This window comes from Engraulis encrasicolus, chromosome 20, assembly GCF_034702125.1.
Source record: "Engraulis encrasicolus isolate BLACKSEA-1 chromosome 20, IST_EnEncr_1.0, whole genome shotgun sequence".
Classification (NCBI taxonomy): domain Eukaryota; kingdom Metazoa; phylum Chordata; class Actinopteri; order Clupeiformes; family Engraulidae; genus Engraulis; species Engraulis encrasicolus.
This window is the reverse complement of record NC_085876.1, coordinates 29,593,455-29,621,137: the sequence shown is the minus strand read 5'-3', so window position 1 is coordinate 29,621,137 and position 27,683 is coordinate 29,593,455. Positions and strand designations below refer to the sequence as shown.

Here is a 27,683-nt window from a genome sequence, read left to right as displayed (position 1 = left end):
GCATCATTTTTTCCTGCATTCAAAAAGAAAACAGAAGACCATAGGGCTAACATTTATTCCAATACTCCACTCTACAATAACTATGACAGAGAACAGATGCAAAAACAGTCAGTGGTCAGTCTTAGAAATTGCATGTACACTTGCACAGACGTGTGCACTTTAACTCTGCCTTTATGAACTTGCACCGAGATCTGGCAGGTCTATTTGTACAAGTACTAGTACAGCTGCACTTCACCTCTAGTTGGAATACATCTTTGGCAACTGCATCTTTGGTAGTGTAGTCCAAATCTGGGAACTGTTCATTTGTTACCAGATTGGCAGGCCTTTCTGGCAAATGCAGATGATAAGAACGGTTTTCATTCCTGTCAGCTGGTAACAAATGGACAGTTATGACAGAGATGTTCTCATAACAGCAGATGATTGTGTCTACCATGTATGAAATAGTCCTATAGTATTATTTAGTATGCTTGCCAAAGGCCTCTGCTTGCTGCCAGCAAGCATACTAATTGTTCTCCAACAGTTTATTTAGTATGCTTGCGGGAAAGCATACCAATTGTTCATCAACAGTTTATTATATTCTACATTTTTCCATTCACCTCGGCCTATGGGAATCCCCATTCATTAGTACGCCGGCTTTGAATCGTTGCAGCGTTCGAGATAGAGACACGGTTCGAGTCCCAAATTGAATGGCTCGAAAAGGGCTCAGGGTGGTGTATTTTTTGCTGGCCTACCCCCTTTCATTCGTTCACCAGACTTGTTTTTCCTCAGTTATCTCTCTGTTTTCCCCCTCATTGAAATTAATGGTAGAATAGTCAAGATGATGATGTCACAAATTGTGTCAGTTACAGTGAGAGGCGACCTGTCCTAGGGTTTTTAAGGTATCAACTAGGTAAAGGCATTGTCAGAGAGGTCTTGGCTCTGAATACAAACTGTGTGAAGATCATAAGCCAACTCGTAAAAATGTTTCGGAGAGAGCAGTTTTAAAATCCCTATGATGTGACCCCATTCACTTACAAAAACAAATGTGTGAACAGCTCAGCGCATAGGCCTGAATATGTCCATTTTTTGACTCAACCATTTGGCCTTGAAAAGTGATCTCAGCTTTGACATGAAGAGCAGGGTTGTGCCATTTGTGTGTCAATATCATCTGACAACTTGCAAAACTTTTGGAGATATGACAGTGTAAAAATAAGGCTGCACATATTATTCAGCTATTGACCGCCAAATTGTCACCTTTAGAATCTTCATTCATACACACACAGGAGGTCTACATTACTTACTGTATCATTGACACACACGCATACAGCCATGTAGAACTTTAGACCTCTGCTGTCACCTGGGCAACCATGGCCTAGTATGCTGCTGTAGCCACTGTATACAGTAAATGGCAGTGGCCTACTGGGTAGGGTGTTGGTCTGTCAGAGGGTTGCAGGTTCGAATCCCACCCTTACCTCTCCCTACCCATCCATTGCTGAAAGGCACCTGAAGCATCTCCACACACACACACACACACACACACACACACACACACACACACACACACACACACACACACACACACACACACACACACACACACCTCTCTCTCTCACAGACAGACAGACAGACACACACACACCCACACACACTCAGACCTCTATCTCTTTCCCTCGTGTTTCTCTGTGTGTATACAACAGCTCTGTGTGTGTGTGCATAAGCCGCAAGCATACTAATAGCATTGTCTCTCCGGAAAGTCTTTTTGTTATTATTATTATTATTATTATTATTATTATTGATGTCTTTTCTTCCAGATACGTTTTTTTGTGATTTTATGTGTGAATAGAATATGGCTTGATTGAAAAAAGTTGATACTCATGATCCTAAATTCATAAACTCAAAGTTGCAAATTGGGTCCTAAATATCACATAGGCTTTATGCAGCCCTATTTGTGTATAGGTATCCTAGGTATCTTTGTGCTTCAGGGATATTCTGAAAAAATCAAGTTGATTGATATCCCAGGCTTTATTTACAATAACTTGTAACAATAAATTATGTTTCATTGCAACTTGGAGGGCATTTCCACCCTTTATCTTAAAAAAAACCCTGAATTTTGCTGTCCATGGGCTAAAAGTGTGTTTATGACATAGTATGTCTTTAATCCAGTAACCAAATACTTAGCTCACCAGCTCCTCCTCTTAATGCTGAATCCATGCATACCTCATATGTTAAATTTGGTTAAACTAATAAAAAGTTATAGCAGTTTATATATTTTAGAGCGCCCCCCGCAGGCCATTTGGTTATCTGTGTGTTTGACACTCGAACCCAAATTGTTCTGTAGACCCTAAACTTCAACTTGGAAGTGAAAACCAAACTTTAACAACAATTTGAAATGACTGAGAAAAATTGCATAGGCCTACGACCCCACTAGGAGGGTCGAGTGGCGCAGGGATGGAAAGAGAATAGGAACCCAAGTCTGATAGCCGTACAAGTTACACGGACAATTATATTTGATGGACTGTGATGGTTGCATGCAGCATGCCGAGTTGAGTTCGACTTGAAGTTGGGGCTTCACTTAGGATTTGAGAGTTGAAAACAGTTTGTCACTCGACTTTTTAGTGGTAAGGAAGTTGTTGTGTTTCTCAGCCTGTCGATCGTGGCATGTACAATGTGTGATATTAGTTACAGTAGTATTGCGTGCACACTGCATAAGTACACAACTGCTGCATGCAGCTCAACAGCAGTGCTAGGAAGCAAGCCGCTAGCCTCTGGGAAGCTGAACCAGCATCTCTCTGCAACCTTATGCTGATTTGCCATAACCTAATCGTAGTTGGCTATAATAGTACAGTTCGTCATGTAAATAGCTTTCTGTCTAGCGTAACGTCTAATGTTGTCCAGTGAATATTCGTAAATTTCAAGAGGTGATCGAGAAACATCACGCAGAAACATCAGTGCATGAATACACTGTTGAGCTTACACGTTGCATTGTAGGCTATGTAATTTGTGAGGTTTTTTTGTTTCATCTCAATCAGTGCAAGCTTGGTTTAAGAGGAGGTATGGACACGACCACCCCAACTGTAGACACCACTACTGCCCCAAATGACTCTGAACAGAAGACATCAAATGGCTACGAGAAGGGATGCGCAGCCATAAAATCACAGTGAGTTCAATGACTGCTGTCCCCGTCAGTGACGTCCCAAAGAGAAAAATAACTTTCAAAATATCATTGCGGGCCGTTTTCATTCATTAGCTAAAGATGATGCTGCAGTTTATGCAGTCAACATTTCCTGACGTAGGCTACGGGTCATAGGCCAACAGGGTTGTTGTAAGTACGCATGGCCAAAAAATAAGTTGATTGTTTGTATAGCAGAGTGACACCCATGCAAGATCTTGTCACTTGTCACACTCTGGTCCCCATGAATGCCTATGGGGTTCCTTTGTGTTGTGTGTTATTTCCTCCATGAGTTACTGCTATTGTGGGTTGAAAAAGGTAGAGTCTGCACTGCACATTGCCGATAAGCTCCAAAATGAAGATCCAGGGTGATCGAAGCGTTGCTTTTTAAGTTTTTTTTTTTTTTTTTGGAGCTTATCGGCAGTGTGCAGACCTATTTTTTTCAACTGTCTGACTTTTTTGTCTGGCACCTGCATCAAGTGTTTTTGGATGTGCGCACCATAACCAAAACTATTACTGCTATTGTGGCCCATGGGGAGTTGCTCACACTTCCCCCACCTAACCTCTCTGACTCCCCCTGTCTGGACCTGTCGGAAGCTCTCTGTTGTTATTATGCTTGCTTACCTTCATTGTGTGCGTGTGTGTTTTGCAGATACCTCACCAACAAAGATAAATTTCACGAGTTTGTGGATTCAGGTTGGAAGGGCACTAAAGGCACGAATGGAAGTGAACCCGAAGACGCAGCAGCAGAGAAAGAAAGTGCAGAACCAGAAGAGAAGCGGATAAAATTGGAGAACGGCGCAGAAGCAGAGGACAAGAAGAAGAAGGAAGAGGAAGATGAGAAATACGACAAGAAGAAGTTTCGGGGTCAGAATAAGGGCCGGCCTCACATGAAGCCAAATAAGTATGATGATCGCAGGCTGTGTCCCTCAATTATACAGGTAAACATTTCAAACGTAACCTCATCCATGGATTAAATGAATCTGTCTTTAAAATGGCCCTTTTGAAACAAGTGGGAGCACATAATGTAGTGAATGCCAGTGTTGAGAAGTCACGACATGCATATGTGTTAAGTATTCCAAAAACAGACTTAAGAGAAAGTGGTAAATCTGCTAATAGATAGCCTGCAGGTGCCATCTTGGATAAGAAAATCTGGGCTCTTCTATTAGCTGATTTACCACTATGGCCAGGTGAACATAACCTAGTTTGCTTAGCTACTGAATAGGCTTTTGTTGAATTACCTGACTTGATAGTTAATTTGCAACCTCAGTCCCTGGTCAGGCTAGCTATTCTAATATAATGTATGTCACCTAGACTATACAATTATACACTGATAATGTTCACTTGTGTCCACAGGAGCGGGAGGCTAAATGTTTCTATGGCGATAAATGCAAGTTCTTCCACGACGTGGGCGAGTACATGGCTGCCAAGCCGTCTGACCTGGGAGAGAAGTGCTACCTCTACGACACCTTCGGGAAATGCCACTACGGTGTCACCTGCCGCTTCGCCAAGGCCCACACCGGACCGGCACCCGACTACAAGAATCTCATTAACGAGGAGGTCTTCAGCACCTTCAAAGACAAGACACCGGTCAGGAACAACCTGAGCAAAGACCTCCAGTGGCAACTGCGCAAGAAGAAGGTGCCGTTCAAAGGTTTGTTTCTTATTACAATTTCATTTATTTTATACTTATTTTATTATATATATATATATATATATATATATATATATATATATATATATATATATATATATATATTTGTTCTTGGGAATTTTAGCCTTCATTTAGGACAGTCGAAGATGGAGACAGGAAATCAGTGAGAGACAGAGAGAGATGGGGTGGTGTTAGGATATGACTCAAATTGGTGTCTCCATGGGCATGCAAGCTTGGGGGGGCACATGGGGGGCTGAATTATTATTATTTTTTATGCATTTTTGCATTTCTGAACGTTTTCAACATAAGGCTCAGCTGCATATAGACACTGTACGGTAATCGCAGGGTGTGAGTTTTTCATGGACTGTGGCTTACTGTAACTTCTGGACTATAAGACACAACTGAATGTAAGGTGCACCCATCAAACTTGACAAGAATAAATAGTTGTGCATAAGCCGCACCTCTGTATAAACCGCAGGTGTCCACATTGTAACATGGGATATCTACACAACATTAGGTCCAGCTCTAACTCTTCCAAGCTTGGAATCCCACCCTTACCTCTCCCTACACCTCCATCCATGGCTGAAGTGCCATTGAGCAAAGGAGTTAATCCCACATTGGTCCAAGGACTGTAGCCAATACCCTGTAAAATCACTTAAGTCGTTTAGAATAAAAGCATCAGCTAAGCGCAATGTTATGTTTTTATTAATAAAGTGTATTGAATTCAACAGGAGCCGACGCCTACCTGAGGACCATTGGCAAAGGCAAGCCCCAGGGAGGCCACAAGGGAGCGGGTGCGGAGGAGAAGAACTCGACAGAGAAGACCTGCTGCCCAGCTGAAGCCCAGACTCAGACTGTACCGGAAGCCAACAACACCGCCAGTGCCACAAACACACAGGTCAGTTTGACCTCTGATATATTTTCTTAACTAAAACAAACTGATAAGGTTTTTATGCTCCTTTTCATGCCAAAACTATGCTAATGTAGTGTATAATACTTATATGTATAATCCGGACCCTGAGTCTGTTAAATTAAGTTTATATAACATGATATTGTTATAATAATGTTATTATAAAAGGGTTAGCTTTCTGGTTAGAGCCAAAACTTCTTCTTTTCTTTTCTTTATCTTTTTCTTTCTTTCTTTTCCCACCTGCTGACAGGAGGGTGAGAACCCACAGGTTGTTGAGAAGCGTGTTGGTGCAGTGACTGATGTCGACGTTGTAAAGTTGCGCCCCTGCGAGAAGAAACAGGTACCGGTAATTTTATTGCTAGATCCTGGTAGTATGCGTACATACGCGGCCATTATTTTACTTCCTCATGTGTTTCAACGTTTGAGATTTAATTATACTTCCTCGGGTACATTAGTAATCATTTCTTTTGTCAACAGGTGGACTTCAGAGATAAGCTGTATCTGGCTCCCTTAACAACTGTAAGTCTCATCGTATCCACTAATGTTTTTATTGAAATATAACTAAGTTTATATCCACTAATGCTTTTAGTGAAATATAACTGAGTCTCCTTTCTATCCACTGATACTTTTAAAGAAGTATAACTTTGTTTATAACCACTTTACTAATGCTTTTTAGTCAAGTCTTACTCCTCCATTTCATCTTGGCGTTACACTGAATATTGCAATCCATTTGTAGATGTAGCAATGATTTTGTCGTATTTTGCACCAGTCTCTTTGATATCAGGATAAAACACTAGTCATTCATTGTCCAATGATAACAAGTGTACCACTGAATTTTTAGAGAACAGGCCAAAACACAAATGAATTATCAATGTTTGTTTTCCTTTCCTTTGTCAGTGTGGGAATCTGCCTTTCCGTCGCGTCTGCAAGCGTTTTGGCGTGGACATCACGTGTGGCGAGATGGCCATGTGCACCAACCTGCTGCAGGGCCAGACGTCCGAGTGGGCCCTGCTGAAGAGGCACGAGAGCGAGGACCTCTTCGGAGTACAGGTGTGTACCTTTAAGTAGAGGAGCAGCACAGCACATTAAAGCCTGAAGCACCTGCAAAAAAACTTCCGCGAAATGCCTAAGCCATTTTGGGAAAATGTGCACTCAGCCTATAAAACCCTAAATATCTCAACCTCCAAAGCACATAAAACATGAAATTAGGTACATTGAAAAGCAAAGACCCTCATCTTGAATTGGAATGTGTTCATTTGGCTCTTAACATACCCACATTTTTTAAAACTCAAATCTCATGAGCCTCTCCAGCCATGTGTTCTAAACTAAAGTTGACTAAAGTTGAGCTGTGTGTTTGATCTTGTTTCCTCCTAGCTGGAAGGCTGTTTTCCAGACACCATGACCCGGTGCGCAGAGCTGCTCAATGACAACATCGATGTGGACTTTGTAGATATCAACTCTGGCTGCCCCATCGATCTGGTCTTCAAAAAGGTACGACAGTAGTGTGATGGTCCGGCAACCACCAACCACCTTTTGTTTTCCCTTATATCATTTTTGTTTTTAAATTTAGTTAGGCTATTATTATTTTCTTGCCCTGTTCATGTTTTTCAGTCCTCAGTTGAGCTATATATTCTTTGTTTATCCATACTTTGTATGTGCCCAATGTGTTGTGTACCGTATATGCGTGTCAAGGGATGGTAAGGGGTATGAGGGAGGGGGTGGTGTGACGGGTGTATGGGAGCGATAACTTTTTATTTAGCGTTGCTACTTAATATCTCCTTTTTACCATTTAAAATGAACGACAGTTTGGCTTTGTGTTCAAAAAGGTATGAAGGTTTGGTCTCGTCACGTGAAACAAAGCAATATGTTTCTTCCACCTATCTCTTGATGGCAAGGTGCAAAAAGCCAGACCATGCTTTCTTTTACCAGTGTCTGCTTGCGGTAAGGCATTTAACTTGTAATCTTAGAATTCTCTCTCTTGTTTTCCTTCTATGTTCCAGGGTGGAGGCTGTGGTCTGATGACGAGAACAAACAAATTCGAGCAGATTGTGCGGGGAATGACCTCGGTAAGTTGTATTATGTCGCTTTTGAAATACTATGGCTATCAAGTTTCTCGTGTTTTTAGTTTTATTGATAACTTCAGTATCATATGGAATCTTCTGTATATAAAGAGATGCAACACATTAAAGTATTTCTCTGATATAGAAACTATACAGCAGTCAGCATTTTCTATTCTGGTGTTTTAAATTCCTGTCTTTCTGGCCATTCAGTATTCCTACCTAAGCAAGGCAAGGCAAAGCAAGTTTTTTGTATATCACATTTCATAAAAATCACATTGACAAAAGGGAAAAATATAAAAGCAAGGATAGAAGCAAGGAAGAAAGAATATTAAATAAAGAAAGAAAAAAATGAATAAGTATTGCTTAACAATATATTGAATTACTTTCATGTAGAGATCCACCTGACAAGTGACATCGTATTATATTACCTCCACAGGTGCTGGATGTCCCACTCACGGTGAAGATCCGCACGGGTGTCCAAGAGAAGACCAACACCGCGCACAAACTCATCCCAGAGCTGAAGAAGTGGGGCGTGTCTTTAGTCACGGTACAGAGCCCTTTGCCTTCATGCCGAATATGATTGCCAACGACCCCACCTCACTCTTTGCTAAAAAAGCATAGCTACAGTACATCAGAAAAACACTGTTATGACATTGCAGAGAGTGAAACTACGTTCACACTTGTTAATTACTTCTCGCTTTCACACTTACCGGTACTCACCACTCTCTCGTGGAACATACACCAAACGTTCCTGCGGGTTTAACTGCCATTACAAAAGCGAGAAATTAGCTGTCAATAATCCAAACTGTACATTCCAATGGGTTACTCGCTTACTCGCCTCGCTCGAAGTTAAAATATTTTTATCTTGAAATCTGCCCGCATCGCATTGCTTGTATTCTCCTCGCCTCCTCGCTTAGCTGGAACATAGACATTCACTCGCTGAGCAAGTAACTAGTAGCGATGTGCGTGAATGTAGCTGAAGATTTAATTAATATTTTTGTTGGCACAGGCTTATAATAGAGGCTCTGCGTGAAAAGAGTTACCACAGAAATACACCAGCGGCGATCTGAGCGAGTCGAGCGACGGAAGTAATTGACTTTGTATTGAGTCGCGCAACAAAAGCGATTCTGGAGACTAGAGCGATTTGCGCAACGAGCGCGACAGTTTGAAGTTGAAATCTTTTCAACTTTCTATGACGCGGTTCGGCGACAAGCCGCGACAGCCAATGACTTTATAGAGGTCAGTGACCACAGTCAATGGGAATCCTTGAATGCTTTGCCCTCTGCCTGTACAGACATACTCTAGTTTCCTCAATCGCTCGTATCGCTTGCTGCTGCACTCTGTCGCTTGAATCGCATCGCGCCTGGTGTATTTCTGTGGTTATTTGTTGTGTGAAGGGAGACAATACAGGGTCTGTAACTATTCCCTGTAAGTAATAACTGTAAGTGGCTTTATAGAAAAGCGTCAGTCCAGTGTAATGTATGTAATGTATTGTAATATTCTCCTCTGCAGTTACATGGAAGGTCTCGGGAGCAGCGTTACACCAAACTGGCAGATTGGGAATACATCGACACTTGTGCAAAGCTAGCCGCTCCTATCCCACTGTTTGGTGAGCAGAGATCTCCTATAATTGTTTACCACTCTCTTTTTTCTTCACAAAATGTATTAATTTGTCATTTATGTATTTGAAATAATTACCGGTAACACTGACTTTCGTTTTTTCCCTTCCTGACATGCAGGCAACGGAGACATCCTGTCATGGGAAGATGCGATGAAGGCCAGGGAGACAGGGGTGTCTGGCATCATGCTGGCAAGGTGAGCTGTGGTCAGGGCTTTAGATCAGAGGGTTGCAAGTTCGAATCCCACCCTTCCCCTCCCTACCACACTCCATTTCTGAGGTGCCCTTGAGCAAGGCACATAATCCCACTTTGCTCCAGGGACTGTAACCAATTCCCTGTAAATAAATAAGTCGCTTTGGATAAAAGCGTCAGCTAAGTGTAATGTAATGTAATAAAGTCTACCATACAGTACTCAACAGGAGGTAATGTAATCAGGGTGGCAAGGCGAGCTAAACTGGGAGCTTGGCACTCATGACAAGCATTGATTGCTACTGCTCCATTTCCCAGCCCTGCCCCTCCTCTCTCTCCCATTCTCCTATCTCTTCGTCACAGCAAAGCAAAAGAGCAACTTCTTTTAAAGCGATACCAAAGAAAGTAGATCTAACAAGAAGCGTCATTTTGTTTCTTTTCCGGTATCCACTTTATGTCGGGTGAACGCCCCTTTAGGAGACCTTCGGTTAGGAGACCTTCGGAGTCCTGAGGTTGAGAATCAATGAAGTCCCCTTAGCGCTGTAGATGGCGGTAGCACCCGTCGTGTGCAAACACCACGAAAAGAGAAGAAGAAGGAGGGACAACGCCCCCTTAGGAGACCGAATTTTGAGCACTCGCTTTTGCATTGAGTGGGCGTGTTTCGAGTCCTCTTTATTAAATATCCAACCTCTTTGGCGATACCTTACCATTTCTGGAAATATGCTCATTTTATAACTCTCCTTTAGTGCAAAGATTGAGTTTAACAATGAGTTTAAGATTGAGGTTAACAAAATAACAAAATTTGAGGTTTTTGGTTAACCCTGTCTCTTACACACATGACAATTGTCTTTCGAATCAAAACTCAAATCAAATTAAAAATCGAATCATTGAGTGTGAAAAGTGTACAGTAACTCCACACTTCAAAAAATGGCCGGTTTGAGGGCGTCATCCGGTTACTCACAGTACACTTCATCTGACAGCGATTAGAAATAGAACACCCTTTGGACCGATCTTCTCAACCAACTCAGTTACCTTCTGCTGCTTCTGTAACTTTAAATAATTTGATGTTGTCTACTCATCTAGTTGACATTTGGAGGCTTCAGCACCCTGCAGATAGGGATTATTCTTTTTTCTCACAGCGTCATAAATCCTTCTCTAGAATTGACTATTTCCTGCTAGATTCAAACCTGATCTCAAATGTGATCTCCACGAAATATCACAATATCCTCATCTCAGATCACTCCCCAACATCATTGGTGCTTGACCTCAACCATATGAAACGACAGTATAGCTGGTGCTTTCATCCTTCACTTCTCTCTGACCCCTCTTTTTCTCAGTTTATCTCTTCTAAAATATCTGATTTTTTTGTAACAAATGACAACCATGAGGTCACAGACTCAACTTTATGGGAAGCTTTCAAGGCTGTGATTAGAGGGCACATTATTTCTTTTGAAAATTCAATGAGAAGAGAAAAGAAACAGTGCCTGGTAGAAATTAAAAAAGATTTAACACGACTAGACACTATTTATAAATCGTCTCCTGACTCAGTCACTTTACAAAACATAATTAAGCTTAATAAATATGAATATAATGACATATTATCTGCCCAGGTTCAGAACCAACTATTTAAACTGAAACAAAAACAATTCGAACTGGGAGATAAACCCCAGAAACTTCTGGCGCGACAGTTGAGGGGACTGCAGGCTAGCAGAGCCATACACAAGATAAAATCTAAAACAGGAGATCTTTTATTATGATTACTAACCCTATGGATATAAACAAACGCTTCAGGGAATATTATGAACAACTTTACACATCCAAAGCTACAGGTGACACTTCTAAATGGCTAGAGAACTTGAACCTCCCCAAATTAAGTGAGGAGGCCTGTGAAGCACTTAATGCTGATATCACCGCTGAAGAAATCCTAGAGGCAATAAAATCTTTCCCCAATGGAAAAACCTCTGGGCCGGATGGTTTTGGTATGGAATGGTACAAGACATTCCACAAACAGTTAATCCCACTCCTGCTTAGGATGTTTGAACACTCATTTGAAAACCAAACTTTTCCTAATTCCTTATATGAAGCTAACATCTCACTTATTCCAAAAGAGGGGAGAGATGAGACTGAACCCTCATCTTATCGCCCAATAGCATTGCTGGACTCTGATTTAAAAATCTTTACGAAACTGATGGCAAATAGGCTAAATAAACATATCACCTCCATTATTCATAAAGACCAAACAGGTTTTATTCCTGGTAGGATTTCATTCTTTAATGTTCGAAGATTAATGAATATAATGTACCATAATTACAAAAATGACCAGGAGGTGGCGGTATTGTGCTTGGATGCTGAGAAGGCGTTTGACCAAATAGAAATGCCATATATGTTTAGGGTGTTGGAAGAATTTAGGCTTGGTCAACGTTTTATCTCTTGGATTCAAACTGTCTATGCAAAACCGTCCTCTTCCATTCTTACAAATCAAGATAGGTCTACTTCATTTCAGCTACAGCGTGGGACGCGCCAGGGGTGTCCCCTTAGCCCGCTCCTCTTTGCAATATGTATTGAACCCCTTACAGTCCGTATTAGACAACACAAAACTTTTAGCCCCATCCATCTAGGAGGTGTGGACCACCATCTGTCTTTATATGCTGATGATGTGGCTATATTCATGTCAAAGCCTGAGTTGTCCATTCCTATTCTGTTAGATCTCATTAAGTCTTTTGGAGACATTTCTGGGTACACAATCAACTGGCAAAAAAGTGAGTTCATGCCTCTTGGGAAAAACACCAAACCAGAGTTTTTGCATTGTCTCCCATTTAAAGTTACGGACAAGTTGAAGTACCTTGGAGTAACCCTTCCAAAAGACTCAAAATTAATTTTTAAATTGAATTTCCATGAAAAGGTGGAAAAACTAAAAGGGGACATTGGGAAGTGGCGCACACTCCCTATTTCAATGGTGGGCCGTATAAATGCTATAAAGATGGTTTCTTTGTCAAGATTTCTCTATTTGTTTCAAAACCTTCCAATTTTTTTAACCAAGTCTTTCTTTAAGTTATTGGACTCCATAGTCATGCCATTTATATGGGGTTTTAAAGCTCATATGATATCCAAAAAGCATCTTCAAAAACCAAGAGAGAAGGGTGGATTTGGACTGCCATGCTTCCAACATTATTATTGGGCAGCAAACCTTAGAGCTCTTGCTTACTGGGTTGAAGATTGTAAACCTGGTGTTACAGCAGATACTCCAGCCTGGGTTGCTATTGAAAAGGATGATGTTAAAGACTCTTCACTCCCAGCTCTTCTCTTGTCTACACCCAGTCTTCCCAACTCAAAAGTGAATAACCAAATAATTCGGAACTGTTTGAGAATATGGCAACAGATTAAGAAGTGTTGTGAGCTACCTGGTACCTCTGTTTATACCCCTGTGTGTCATAATCATGCATTTCCATCTTCATTGTCTGACGCAACTTTTTGCAGTTGGAAACAAAAAGGTATAGTTGCTTTAAAAGCATTTGGCTTCATTCACTCAACTGCAACATAAGTTCTCTCTCCCAGCAACACATTTTTTAGGTACCTTCAGGTCAGGAACTATGTACGCCAGAACATAGATAATTTTGAAAACCTTCCTGAGGAAAGTAAGGTTCATAATCTCTTGCTTGGCGCAGCCGATTCAAAAGGCCTTATTTCAAACTTTGTTAAGATATTCTCTGAACAAGTGGACTGTGTCACCCAGTCTCTGAAGAATGCATGGGAAGAGGAGTTGAATATCCAGATTGATGATATTGTCTGGGGGGAAGGTCTCAACAGAATACAATACTGCTCCATCAATGCTAGACACCACCTCATTCAGTTTAAGGTCTTACATAGACTCCATTACTCTAAAACTAAACTGCGTAAAATATATCCAACTGTTTCCCCTTTGTGTCAGAGATGTAAGTATGCAGATGGTACTATAGCCCACCTTTTCTGGTCATGTCCAAAACTGTATGACTTCTGGTGCAGTGTATTCCAATGGTTTTCTGACATGTACAACTGTGTTTTCAAACCTGACCCACAGGTGGCACTGTTTGGATACTCAATGTTTCTGTTGCCTCAAAGCATGCGTGTGCAGCACACCATAATGTACGGAATGGTGATAGCAAAAAGACTAATTTTAATGCTTTGGAAATCAGAGGCAGTGCCCCTCTTCAAGACGTGGCTGTCTGAACTCACGTCTCTATTGCATATGGAAAAAATCAGGTACAGTCTGTCTGGCAATCGGAGAGAATTTTATAAGATATGGCAGCCATTCTTAGACCATCTTGAAGACTTTGAAGGGGACCTTGAACTTATGTGATAAGCTAACCACCTCTTTCTTTCTTTTATTTTTGCTGTTAATGTTGTCTTTGCACTAGTCAAGAAAAGTCATTGCCTTAGTTTGTACGCCCTGTCTGTTTTGTGTTTGTTTCTATATTGCTATATTATTTCAATTTTCCTGCAACTCATTTTCTAATCATTGTCTTGTTTTTTTTAAAACTTGTCTGTTCCTATATAACTTTGTTGAAAACTTAAATAAACATACTGTCTAAAAAAAAAAAAAAAAGAAATAGAACACCCTAGTACGCACCCAAACACAGTGCGGAAAGGGCTGTAAGCACGGACATTTGGAACACATGGCTTGTCTAGTGAGCGGCAGCTAAAAGAAGTCCACTTGTCTACAACTAACAAGCCTCTCATGACTTCTCTCTCCATGTTGCCTACAACTAACTACCCTCTCTTGATTTTTCTTTCTATGTTGTGTCCTCCATTACACCAGAGGTGCCCTGATCAAGCCGTGGATCTTCACAGAGATTAAGGAGCGCCGCCATTGGGACATCTCCTCCAGCGAACGGCTCGACGTGTTGAGAGACTTCACGCAGTACGGAATGGAGCATTGGGGCAGCGACACGCAGGGATTGGAGAAGACCAGGAACTTCCTGCTGGAGTGGCTGTCCTTCATGTGCAGGTATTAAAGGGTTAAAGTGCGTGCCTGCGTGCGTGCGTGCGAGAGTGAGAGAGAGAAGTGGGTGGGCGAGGGATGGAGCATTGGGGCAGCGACACCCAGGGACTGTAGAAGATCAGGAACTTCCTGCTGGAGTAGCTGTCCTTCATGTGCAGGTATTAACCCATTGTGTCCTTGAGACACATGCACTGCATTCAGGTTCTTGAGATTTGAGCTGTTAGAGCTGAATGAACCCATTCTAAGGCAAAACAAGGGTCCTAACTTTTAAAGGCCAACTTCCGATAAAACACAGTTTTACTCACTCCTTTTGAAGATCGGACGGTCACCCCAAGTTAAACTCACTTGCAAGGCTCTCATAGCGGTGCGTCACCTCGCCTGGCTGTGTTTCCCGGTGTTTCCCAATTGACATAAATAATGCAGAGAAACGAGCGAATCACGAAAGCCTTTCTGTGTTTCGTCACGTCGAAAGAAGGCGTTGCCCACAAAGGTTTATGTCGACCCATTTTTCTAAAAACATGTCGAGTAATTTTTTTCTGCTTGTTTTCAATACAAGCAACGTCTGGTGGCCCGAAATCTAGCTTAGCTTAGCTATCAGCTGGTTGCTACTCTCAGGTACACACACAGCACAAAGCCTCACCCATACAGCAAGCCCACTATGGTTGCTCCGTGCCTACAGCTCGCCTAGGGGTCGCTGTCGAAAGAGCACAGCCCTGAATGGAGCATGCACGCCTCCGTTGGCGCCCCTATAGTGCAGTACCACCCGGGGAAGTGGCGACTCTGTTTTCCATTACATTCTCTCCAAGGACAGGAGGACTGAGCCAATCAGAGACTCATTTTCACGAGAGCAGGAAGAGTGAGACAATCAGAGACGCATTTCCACGAGAAACACGGAACACCCTCTCGTTTCTCCACAAGCCACCTTGCTGGCTTGCAAAAACAGCTTGAAACAAAGCAACCAGAACGTTTTTTAAAACAGGACCAACGCGTAACACATTCAATAACAATGGGGAACACAGCAATAGTAATAAAATGACGTTGAGAGGCCATCTTTAATTGTAACTCATTTCATGTTTGTGCTTCAGAGGCTGAGATATTTAGGATTTAGTAGGCAGAGGGCACCCTTTCCCAAAAAGGGCTTTGGACAAAATGGGTTAAAGGGCGTGTGCGTGTGCGTGTGCGTGTGTGTGTGCGTGTGCGTGTGCGTGTGCGTGTGCGTGTGCGTGTGCGTGTGCGTGTTCACTGTTCATTTAAGAGACAGTGATGACTTTTTACAGTTGTTTACAAATTCCCCATTACATTGTTTTCCCAGGTATATCCCAGTGGCTCTGCTGGAGAGGGTGTGTTCAGTGATCATTAGAGATCGTGATGACTGAAGGCTCATTCCCCCCAGGTGCATCTTGTGGGTGTGGGGTGTGTTTAGTGGTGATGATGGCTATCTCTCCTGACTGTTTTCCCAGGTACATCCCGGTGGGTCTGCTGGAGAGGGTTCCTCAGAGGATTAACGAGCGGCCGCCATATTACCTGGGCAGAGACTACCTGGAGACACTCATGGCCAGCCAGAACGTGGAGGACTGGGTCAAGATTAGGTGAACAATACACTTTTATACTGTATATCGATTACCTAGAGCAGTGTTTCCCAACCTTTTTTGTCTCATGTACCCCCTTTTCGTTGTGCCATGAGTACCTCCTAACTACCTTTACATCACTTTTTCTATTCCAGTGTGACTATGCTCCATGCAATACTTTAAATTATTTTTTTCCAAGTACCCCCTGCAGTGTGCTCACGCACCCCCGGTACACGTACCCATGGTTGGGAAACACTGCTCTAGAGGACTGGGCGAAGATCAATTGAATACACCTTAATGTAAAAAATGTATAAAATACACGTTTTTATAGTGCTTATGTAGAGGACTGAGTCAAGATCAAGTGAATACACCTTTATAAAGTAGATCAAGTGAAAACACCTTTTATGTTGTGCATACGCATCTATAGAGCTTATATATAAGGCGATTACTTGGAGGACTGTAAAAATCAGGTAAACAGATTGCATTTATACAGCGCTGTACCAGGTGAATAGACTGCATTTATACATGACACATACATATATTGTTGTTATTAATTAGTTCTATTGTTTTGTTTGTTTGTTTTTTTCAGTGAGATGCTGCTTGGCCCTGTGCCGAAAAACTTCAGTTTCCTTCCCAAACACAAAGCCAACGCGTACAAGTGACCCCAAAAACCAGGACACCAGGCAAGGAAAAGGGGTCAGGGGTAGTGACTTTTGTTTAGAAGCAGGTGCTTTACCTTGAATTTGTGTGACTGGCTGTTGATTCATTTTTTTATTACAAGTAATGCAACTTGGCACTCCTCGGAAGTGTCTCTCTTTCCGGCTTGATTGTGTTGCTGTGGGAACCAACACATGGTTGTGTGTGTAATGGTAGTGGTCAGGAAGTCCTGATGAGTTCATTTGGTTTAAGAGCTGGCAAACGTCACAACCCTCGTCTACAGTTATTTTTTTATTTCTTTGTCAAGCTGTTTTAGACTTGCACTCCGTTTAATTTGCTCAGGTAATGATATAATGTATTTTCTTCAGGAAACAGTTCGCCAATATGTTTGCTTTGTTAGTTTGACAATAAACAGGATCACGATCACTTCCATCATCACCACGGCTTTACATTACATAAATTACATTACTGCAAATTGCAGTTGTGGATACCAAGACGTAAACAATGCCTGTATACAGTATGGACTGTAGGTATGACAATGCAGCATTGCCCCTCTTGATTAAGTTAAGTTAGATTAATACTTATTTTCATGATATGCGGCATCAAGTAATGTCAAGGTATTCTGGAGCTTATTTTCACGATATATTGCATTAATTTATGACAATCGATCATTTAATAATATTAAAATCCAATTTGCCACTGGTTCATTTCATACAGTAGAGAGTAGGCAATATTTCTGATGTAATGGAAGCTCTCTCCCAGAGGCTAACATGATTAAATAAAATAAATTGAGTTATGAATGCTACAGAGCAGTTGACAAATAAGCTGTATTTTTTCACATTTACATAAGTAAATATTGCAATGGTACATGAATCGCAATGCATCGAGAATCGCATCATGGCATGTGTATCAAGATGCGCATTGAATCGTGAACCCTTACGGATACCCACCCCTATTGGTTACAGTCCGTGGAGCAGTATGGGGTTAGGTGCCTGGCTCAAGGGTACCACATCCATGGAGTGCAGTAGGGAGTGGAAGGGTGGGATTCGAACCTGCAACCCTCTGATCACTAGACCATGACAGCCCTGCCCTGCCTTGCCCAGGTAGTGAACCACCAGAGTGAGCTCTACAGATTACCACTAAATTTAACGACAACTGAGTGATCATGTAAATGTGTCAGATTTAAAGATGGGGTTTTGTGGCTGGACAACCATCGGAGTGAACGCTACACCTGTAAATGTGTCAGATTTAAAGATGGGGTTTTGTGTCTGGTTCAGGCTGGTATCCCAGTTTTCTCCATTGTGGGCTAAATAAAAATGAGTTGGAAGAATGAAAAAAAAAAAAACCCATCAAATTGCTGAATCCAGCTTCCTGTTCCCATTTACTGTCAAACAGTATTCCATCAACTTAATGTGGTCATTGTAACATATTTTCAATAAAAATAACATTGATTTATGACACATCATCCTCTGGCTGACTGATTGACTGTGTGCTCTGAAGTACCTGGACTTAAGAAGACCTCATCAATATACAAACCCCAACTCCGGTGAAGTTGGGACGTTTGGTAAACGGTGAATGAAATCAAAATGCTATCATTTTCAAAACATTCAATCTATTCATTAGATGGAGAATAGTGAAAAGACAACATATTAAGTGTTAAAACCGAGAAAAAATATTGTTTTGGGGGACATATGTACTCATTTCTAATTTGATAAATGCAACACGTCTCAAAAGAGTTGGGACGGGGACAATAAAAGGCAGCAAATGTCGAGGAAGACTAAAAACAAAACAAAAGACAACACTTAACAATTAAATACCTTAACCGATGAGATGATTTTATATAAAAAACAGTGTTAATTCCCATCTTGGACATAATTTCACCAGCTTAAATGGTGAGTGTGTTCCTTGTCAAGTTTTGCAATGTTTTCCTTTCTGTAGTGCTTACAGTGTGACAGGTCTTGACCAAAAGCCCACCATTTTATCACCTGCTGGTCCTTATGATGGAGCCAAACTGTTAAAACATAGGAGAGAATGCAATTTGATCTTACTATGTGGCAGTAATCAAAGATCTCCCTTCAAAATATAATGCATGAGTGGCTTTTCATGCTGTTTAAAATCCATTTATACCATTCAGCACTGTATTTAACTCTACAGATGAGTGAGAACATCTTAACCAATGCACTACTGCACCCGCATGCCATCATGGAGGCTGACTTTTGAAGCTAGCACTAACACAAGTTGGATGGTCCATTTTCACTGTAGCACAGGATGTGCAATGCTCTATTATTATCAAAAAGAATGGACTTCTACAACTTCTGCCGACTTCTGTAAGCAAAGGACAGTTTCCCATGTCTTCTGGGTCTATTTCAAGTGAGCTCAGGTGATAGGAGAATGTTACACCCCTGTATCATTTGCACGCATTAAGCATTCTTAATATGGTCAATTTTCAATAGCTCTAATTCCTGGAGTGCTAGAGTGAGACCACAGCCAATATATATTTCATGATTTCATGAACCTATACAATGATTTTAATAACAAAAATATGTCTTATATACACTCAATCGTGGTAAATCAAAGGGAATTCAAAAATGTATGTAATAACTATGGTAATTATTCCCTTTACATCTTTAATTCTGAGTGACTCAGCCTCTCTGTGATGATCCTATACCTGGACATCTATATTGTCCGTCAGTACAATTCATTTTGAAATGTTCTTCTTTGTTGTTTTATCTTATTTGGATGTTTACTAAATTTCACTGATCCCCGTCCCAACTTATTTGAGACGTGTTGCATTTATCAAATTAGAAATGAGTACATATGTCCCCCAAAACAATATTTTTTCTCGGTTTTAACACTTAATATGTTGTCTTTTCACCATTCTCCATCTAATGAATAGATTGAATGTTTTGAAAATGATAGCATTTTGATTTTATTCACTGTTTACCAAACGTCCCAACTTCACCGGAGTTGGGGTTTGTAATGTGGAAATCTGGTGATTGAGTTGAAGGTGAAAATTGTGCCCATCCCAGGAAGTGGTGCAGGACAAAGGCTGACTGAAAGTTTGGTGTGGAGAGTCCACACACTTAAAATCATTTTTTTTCTTTGACATTTTATTCTGCCATGGAATAAAACATGAAAGAAAAAAGGATTTTAAGTGTGCGGACTGACTGTGCACTCCAAACTTTCAAATCTGGTCATACGTAGAACATATAAAGCTTCTAGCTGATTGAAAATTATGATTTGCACTTCCCAAACTGTTGAGGAGTGAGGCATTAGCACCAAGAGATGAGAGGTACAGGGCTCCACTCAATAGCTCACATCTTCATTTTGCGGTGCTTGTGTGTACCCCCCGGGAGCCCCCTGGTGGAGAGCTACACAAACTTCCGTACCGTCTGTGACAACCAGGCTAGGGCAGCTCAAAGGATGAGGAAAATCAATATGGTGATTTTTTTAGACGCTATTTCTTTTAAAGACAAATATTTGTGCTGAACAATGCATCTTCCCTCCCTTCAGCGGTGTGAGTGGAGGGCCATAGAGAAACACACAGTGGTGTCTGCATGAGTGTTGGATAGCAAGTCTGCTCTGTGCTCGCAATGGCTCAAATGGAGGGCAATGTATGGCTCTTAGTAACCCAACTTTTGGCAGTGTAGACAAATGACAAAAAATATTGTTTCAAATCGATATTGCGAAATTTGACATTGTTTGACAGCAATATATCACAATATAAATTCGATATACACTGGATTCCACATTATTACACAAATGACATTTTTCGCTGTTTCCCCAAATAATCAATATAAATGACAGTCATTATAATTTTCAAGTCATCAGCCATTAAAGTACAATTCGACATTCTAACTCACCAGACATAAAACCCATTGAAGATGAATGGGATGTTATGTCTGGTGAGTTAGAATGTCAATACCACCAAAGCACCTAAACGTGGCATGGAAATCTACAGGTATATTGAAGAGTGAAGTGTGGGTCACCAGACCAAACAAACGAAAACAACTGACAGCAAAGCATCAAGGATATCTGGGCTTCCATAACTCCATGCAATGCCACTGCCATTGACTTCAATGTTAAACGCAGCATTCCGCTGACTATGGCTAAGAGCTTATAACCAAGTATTGAACATTGAAATTCCATCATGTTTTGATGTAAATGGGATAAAAGAACGAAATTTGGATTACAACACTACAAAACTGTTTTGCGTATTAATTTGGAACTGAACATTTGAAGTTTTTTTATTATTTAAAAGAATACCATTATCGTTAGAAGGTTCATTCAAAAACTTTTTAATTCTACTTAAATGGATGATGACTTGAAAATTTATGATGACTTGTCATTTATATTGATTATTTGGGGAAACAGCGAAAAATGTCACTTGCGTAATAATGTGGAATCCAGTGTATTGCACAGCTCTGGTCCCCGGCGTGTCGTGCCTTACCCGTTAAAGCAGAGGTGGGGAACCAATGTCTCGAGGGCCGTTTGCGGCCCTTGAGGCCGTTTTATCCAGCCCCCGATATAATTTTAATGTTATTCAGCTTCATATGAAATATGACATTTTGTAAAGGAATCTTAGAAAATGCATTTGCAATACAATTAAGTTATATTCAGGGAACCTAGAGAAGGTGATTTTTGTTTAAAAGGTGGCTGCCTTCAATATAGGCCACAAGTGAAGGGAAAATCCTGGTTTGTGTTCATAGTACGGCCCTCGGAGGACTTTTATGGCCCTCGGATGAATTTGAAGTGGCCCTTCGAATAAAAAAGGTTCCCCACCCCTGCCTTAAAGCCTCCAGACAAGACGATAAAACATGATTATTTATTTTAAATAAAAAAAATTAAAAAATCAGTAAGGCATGGTTTATCAATGCTCTGCTTTATTTAGTATAAATGCCATGGCAGGAAGGCAGGTTACAGTCTGTAGCAGTCAACTCTGCTGCACAAATGAGGGATCATCTCTTATGGAGCCAGTGTATACATTACTCCATACTGCTTTAATAGAATTGAATCTCATCTGAGGCCTTAGAAACTAGTCATAAGCCTTAAATAGTGCAGTAGCAATTCTATTGCTGTTTGGGATAGGAAACATACTGGGGTTTTGCATAAGTGTAAATTCATAATGTAGCGTAAAAACGTATGATTTGTAAATCATCGTAATTCATAAGTATAACAGGTAAAGAAAGCATTGGTAGGTTTTTAAGTCTTCAATGTGTGAGATGAGGATCTTGTCCCACGGTTGACTTCTCATTCAGGGCTGGAAAAGAAAAGAATATTTTTTATTTTTAATATATTTTACCCATTGAAAAACACATGAGTCTGCAGTGCAGATGCAATTGTGCAATTTACTAGTTCTGATTCAGGGTACAAGAGAATTTCTCTGTCGAACTGAACACACTATTTGAGAAGTGTACTATGTAGCCTCCAAAAAGGCAAAGAATGTAAATTAGTAATACAGGTGCTGGACAGAAGAGAGAACTGAAAGGAAATTATTAGATCCACATTCCCAAAAGCTTCATGGCACATTTCGGATGCCTTTTCAAGTGTGTGTAATCTACCACTTTGAGAAGTGTATCTAACATAAACTTCCACTTTAAGATGTGTATGTAACGTCACCTACCACTGTGAGAAGTGTATGGGCGTCCAGTTGAAGGGTTCGACCAGCAGCTCAGGTGTCTGCGTCTCGGCCGCTCTGATGGCTCCGCACGCCCCACACACCTCCTTGGCGATGGCCTCGCTGACGGTCACAGAGATCTCCAACGAGCGGCCGTACGTCACTACCACATGGGTCTTCAGCTGGATGGCCAGATGCTCCTCAAACTCCTCGATCACAAGGCCGTTGGGCAATTTGATGGGCAGCAGTGCCTTCCTTCCGTTAACCTATTCAAAGAAGACATTACGTTACATTCCACTTTGCTGACGATGTGCCACTGGATTGTGAGTAATGAATTCATTTTGCCCATTCATCACGGGATGGGACTCACCCATGTCTCAAATTTGCTGTTGATGATGATGGACAGGTTGTCAAAGAAGGCAACGATTCCGGCGGCTGCCATCTTGCCTCTCTTCGGACACAGCTGCAGGTTCATCGCGATGCGGAACCAGCCCTCCTCAACAGTGTCCTCGCACACCTTGACCAGGTCGTAGATGCCGTTCTGGTCCACGCGTCCCGATTTCCCCTCAAAGGTGGTGAAGGCGCCTTCGGCTCCCAGGATGCACTGCTTTGGATAGCAGCCGCGTTTGCCGTTCCTGAGGCCGCACGTCTCGTCTGCGTCGCAAGACATGCGCTCCACTTTGCCCTCTCCCGACTTTGAACAGATGTACTTGGTAGAACAGTCCTCCGACACTATTGTCTCTCCAATCTAAGAAAAATAATAAATAAAACATTAGGAACTCTGTGTAAAATCCTCGTAATATATAAATGGGTAACACTGGGCTCAAACGTGCAACCTCTCGATCACAGCAACCCTCCTGTATGGGAACATGAGAGCAAAAGCTTAAGATCTAGGTCGATAGGTCAGCATCTGTATGCTTTGAGAGGGAGGTTCACTAACGTTCTACTACCACCAAACTTCCATTAGGGAACCAGTTTTGCTAAGATATCCAATAAGATGCTGTGTACGCAGGTGTTATCGGGGCGTGGCGCGGGGGAATAGTGAAGGAGAGAACTGCAGAGAAGAAGACTGTATGCCGTTAGGGCAGCTACCAGAGCGGTTGTTGTGCAGTTTGGTGCGAATAAACTTTCTGAACAAAGCCTCGTGAAGCTGCTTTTTGCTGTCTAAAAAAGGGAAGTTGACCCTGGAGTAAATTACTTACGTACTTCGGCCCTGAAGACACTACACAGCAGTCAGTGGCATTTCTACCCTGATTTCTACGACGTTCAGGATAATATCAGGACAGATTAACACACTGCTTTAATTCATGTCATACCTTGAGGGTTTTGCCGTCAATGTAACAGCTGCATTCGTCCTTTGGCACGCAGCCGGTCCCGTTGAAGTAGAATCCCGTGTTGCAAGAACAGCCCTCTGCGCAGACGTCGGCACACGTGGAGGGAGTGAGGCCGGGGCATGGCGTCTTGCAGTTTGAAGCGCAGATGTCGTAATGCATGTTTGCAGGACAGGCCTTAGCTGTATTGGAACATTTATGGGCAGAAAATAGGATGCAGGTACTTCAATGGAAATATTTCCCTGTGCTAATCATGGCAGTCATGCAATGTCAATGTGAGAACGTGGGGTCCATTTCCATATCTAACCTCTCGTCCTCTCCTTGTGCTTGTGACCTTGCGATGCGAGGCAAGAAACAATAGAAGTTTTGTTGAATATCTCGCAAAAGCATAATTCAAAGGTCATTTTCTCATTTGCAAGTGGGATGAAGTTGTTGTGCCTAGACTGACAGTGGGGAAACATTTTTGTTTTCTTCACAGAGGCAGGGCATCAGCAATGCACCAGGCCACAAGCCCAAGATGAGGACGGGAGGTTAGATAATGGGGTGGACACTGTGGAGAGAAAATCTTGGTTTTGACAACACAAAAAAAAAACCCATACGTTAATTTTGACATGATGACAAAATAACTCACGACACAGTTCAGGTGTTCTCCAGCTCTGGATCTTCACTCCGACGTCTTGGCAGTCGATGACGTAAGCACTGATGCTGTGGCAGAGCATTTGCACACCACCCTTCGCCACGCACACGTCATACACACAGTCCCGGAAATAGGACGCAGGGTCAAGCACGGCATGACACGCGGCAAAGGGCCCCTTAGGATCGGTGATGATGGAACACTCCGACTCGATCTTGGCTTTCTCGTTGTCAGGACATTTGGGGCAGCTGTCGCCAACACAGCCGTCCTCGCACACAACTCCGGGAAGCCCGACCTTCCACGCTGCCCCGAAGGTCGTGATGTCCTTGACCAGTTTGCCGTCGGGAAGCTGGAAGTCGTCGTTTTTGTCGCCGTTGAAGTTTCCACACAGCCCGCAGGTCTTGCCAGCGTAGCTAGTCGGAACTGTGACGGTGACGTGGTAGACTAAATCGTAGTGCACTTCCAGCCCGAAGTTGGTTGAGATGACATCATAGTCTCCAATCTGTTGCACTGTGATTCCATGGTTGAGGTGTAGTGGAAGGTTCATGATGGCTCCATTTACCTGTTGGGGAAGTGGAACCAAAACACTTTTAGAAAACAATTCAATATGCCAACTGTATCATCTCACAGAGATAACATTTCTGGACGTATAGTAGTATAGGAACATTTTTTTTTTAACAAAGCCCCCCTTGACCTTATCAGCAGCCTACCAACACCCCCCTTGACCTCATCATAAACCTGCCAACGCCCCATTTGTATTGAAAAAATAAAATGGACTATTGCCCCCTATTACCAAATGAGGGTGGTGGGGCCATGGGGGTGCTGTGGTGCTAAGAGACAGTGTCATGCAGGCGACCCAGGTTCGAATCCGGCCTGGGTCATTTCCCGACCCTACCCTGTCTCTCTCTCCCTCTTACTTCCTGTCACCACCTTCACTGTATCTAACATAGTTAAGGCAGAAAAGCCCCCCATAAAAAAACAATAAATGATTCATATACAGTACGGTATATATATGCTCACCATAGCCAGTCCGATCTGATTCCTGCGAAGGATTATGGTCATGCCATCGATGGTCACGGCCACCAGTTTAGCCACCGACACGTTGGGATCCTCCGACACGCCAATCCACTTCTCGTTCTCCACCACGACGGAGAAGGGCACGAGGTTGGTTCCCTCAAGATGGCAGCCCTCAGCAGCTACGTAGGTGCAGGTGCCCATGAAGTTGTAGGTCTGGTTGTCAAAGGTGGCGTAGTGCGGATCACCTGAGATGGAGCAGGTGCCGCTGCTGAATTTCTGGCAAGACCTGGCACCGTCCTTCACCTCACACCTAGAGGGATCACAACAGACAGTGTTGCCAGATGTGTCTGACCAAATCTCGCCCAAAAGCTTCTGAAAAACGCCAAAATGCGCTAAATACCGCCCAAATTCAACAAATTACATTGACTTCTATGGGCCCAAAACGCCAGAAAAAAACGCCAAATGGCCAATTTTTCGCAGACGCTCATCCCAAGTAGCCCAATTGGGCAGGCACCCGCCCAATCTAGCAACACTGATAACGGACACAAGAGCAATCAGAGATGGCAACCTGTACCCAGGCTCCGCCATCGCTGTGACGCAACACCTTCGGCTCAGCTACACTCAGGCAAACTGTTAGGTCACGTACATTCGGGTTCCCTCCACAGCGGGAACTCCATCCACTTTGTCGGGAACTAATCAACTTTGAGCATTTCCAACTGTCCTGGTAGACGCGTGTTCAAGGCAGTGACGTTGTTGAAGCAGAGACGTTCTATTGGGACTAAGAAAACTTTGGCTTAGCCTGTTCTGCCCTCGACCAGTAGCAAACCAAGGGAGGTGGGTCAACCATACCGTTTAAGAATGTTAGTTAGTAATGTTATAGTTCTTATGCCCTTGGTCAGACCAAGGCTGCATTCTAATATACACACTCCCGTCCTCCACTTGTGCTTGTGGCCTTGCCCCGCCTCCTGGCCCCGCCTCCATGGGGGAAAACAATAAAGTTTCCCAGCTGTCAGCCTAGCCAAAACAATTTTTGGGGGACTATTCTTCATTCACCATACAGTTTGCAAATGAGAAACTGACTTTACAATTGAGCTTTTGCGAGATATTGAAACATAATGCTGTTGCCAGTGATGTCATCACGACGTATTACTTCCTGGTACGAGGCCACAAGCGCAAGTGGAGGACGCAAGGTTGCATATTGGAACGCACCCATGATAATCAGAGATGGCAACCTGGCCCCTTTGCTTGCCAATGCTAGAGTCGTGTTTGGCACCACCCACAGGCAATTTAAGAAGGTAAAGCTGCACACTGCGAATCAAGCCCCCAAAAAACGTAAGCTCAAAAAAAAAACCACCAAAAAAAAGTGTTGATCACCCTGGAGGGAGATCGAAATGTTACTGTTTTAATTTAATAAACTTTTTTTAAAGCTTACTGTATGCCGCAGTGTGCAGACCTACCTTCTTAAACTGTCGGACAATTTTGTCTGGCACCTGCAACAACTGATTTTGGATGTGCGCACCCTAACCAACACGGCCACCTGCAGGCAACCCAAAACATTGCAGGTGGACTCAGACAGACAGAAGACAGGGAGTGCATTTTAATATGGGACCTTGCCTCCTCTACTTGCCTCCTCCACTCGCTTCTCGTCATGATGACATCACTGACAACAGCATTATATTTCAATATCTTGCAAAAGCTGAATTGTAGAGTCTTTTTCTCGTTTGCAATTGTTATGGTGAATGAAAAACAGTCCCTCAAAAGTTGTTGTGGCTAGGCTGACAGCTGGGAAACTTTATCGTTTTCTCCACGGAGGAGGGGCCAGGAGGCGGGGCGAGGAGACAAGTGCAAGTGGAGGAGGCAAGGTCACATATTGGGATGCACCCAGTGTCATTGCAATACCCCTACCCCCTCTAAACCTCCAGCTTAAAGGGACAGTTTGATCAATTTCAACTTGCAGTTGTATTGCTCACGCTACCCTTGACTTGTCAGTACCTGGTGATGCCACATTTTTCGGCTCAGCCCTTTCCGAGATATGAGCAATTCTAATGGGGGCAGCGTTTGTTTACATTTTTAAAAAATGAAACATAGGCCAACTCCAAATATTTTCCCAAAAGGTGCTGCGGTTTGCTAGTTGTCTGGTCATGTTTTATAACCTTTTGGATGTTTTTGGGAATAAATAAAAATGTTTTTTTGAAATGTAAACAAAGAGCTGCCCCCATTACAATGACCAGGATCTCGGAAACAGCTGAAGAAGAAGGAAAAAAAATCTCAGGCACTGACAAGTCCAGGGTAGTGTGAGCA

At 42.4% G+C, this 27,683-nt stretch overlaps 2 protein-coding genes across 2 annotated transcripts in view; one reads left to right on the top strand and one right to left on the bottom strand.

Moving 5' to 3' along the window:
• The first annotated feature begins 2,486 nt into the window (after positions 1-2,486).
• On the top strand, positions 2,487-18,249 carry dus3l (dihydrouridine synthase 3-like (S. cerevisiae)). The gene is made up of 16 exons (XM_063185749.1): positions 2,487-2,597; positions 3,009-3,136; positions 3,801-4,089; positions 4,505-4,802; positions 5,534-5,700; positions 5,963-6,052; positions 6,190-6,231; positions 6,610-6,762; positions 7,087-7,203; positions 7,713-7,778; positions 8,209-8,319; positions 9,285-9,381; positions 9,512-9,587; positions 14,376-14,564; positions 16,019-16,147; positions 16,716-18,249. Exons 2-16 carry the CDS (start codon positions 3,033-3,035, stop codon positions 16,786-16,788), a joined length of 2,001 nt encoding a protein of 666 aa, XP_063041819.1. The 5' UTR covers positions 2,487-2,597; positions 3,009-3,032; the 3' UTR covers positions 16,789-18,249.
• A 3,400-nt stretch (positions 18,250-21,649) lies between these two features.
• LOC134435996 (IgGFc-binding protein-like) overlaps positions 21,650-27,683 on the bottom strand; it is a 51,831-nt gene continuing 45,797 nt past the window's right edge. Inside the window, exons 27-32 of the mRNA XM_063185025.1 lie at positions 25,386-25,692; positions 24,363-24,927; positions 23,717-23,913; positions 22,771-23,148; positions 22,407-22,666; positions 21,650-22,043 (exon numbers count right to left, since the gene is read on the bottom strand). Of these exons, the coding sequence (XP_063041095.1) occupies positions 22,034-22,043; positions 22,407-22,666; positions 22,771-23,148; positions 23,717-23,913; positions 24,363-24,927; positions 25,386-25,692 (1,717 nt within the window). The 3' untranslated portion in view covers positions 21,650-22,033. The remainder of the gene's footprint in view (positions 22,044-22,406; positions 22,667-22,770; positions 23,149-23,716; positions 23,914-24,362; positions 24,928-25,385; positions 25,693-27,683) is intronic.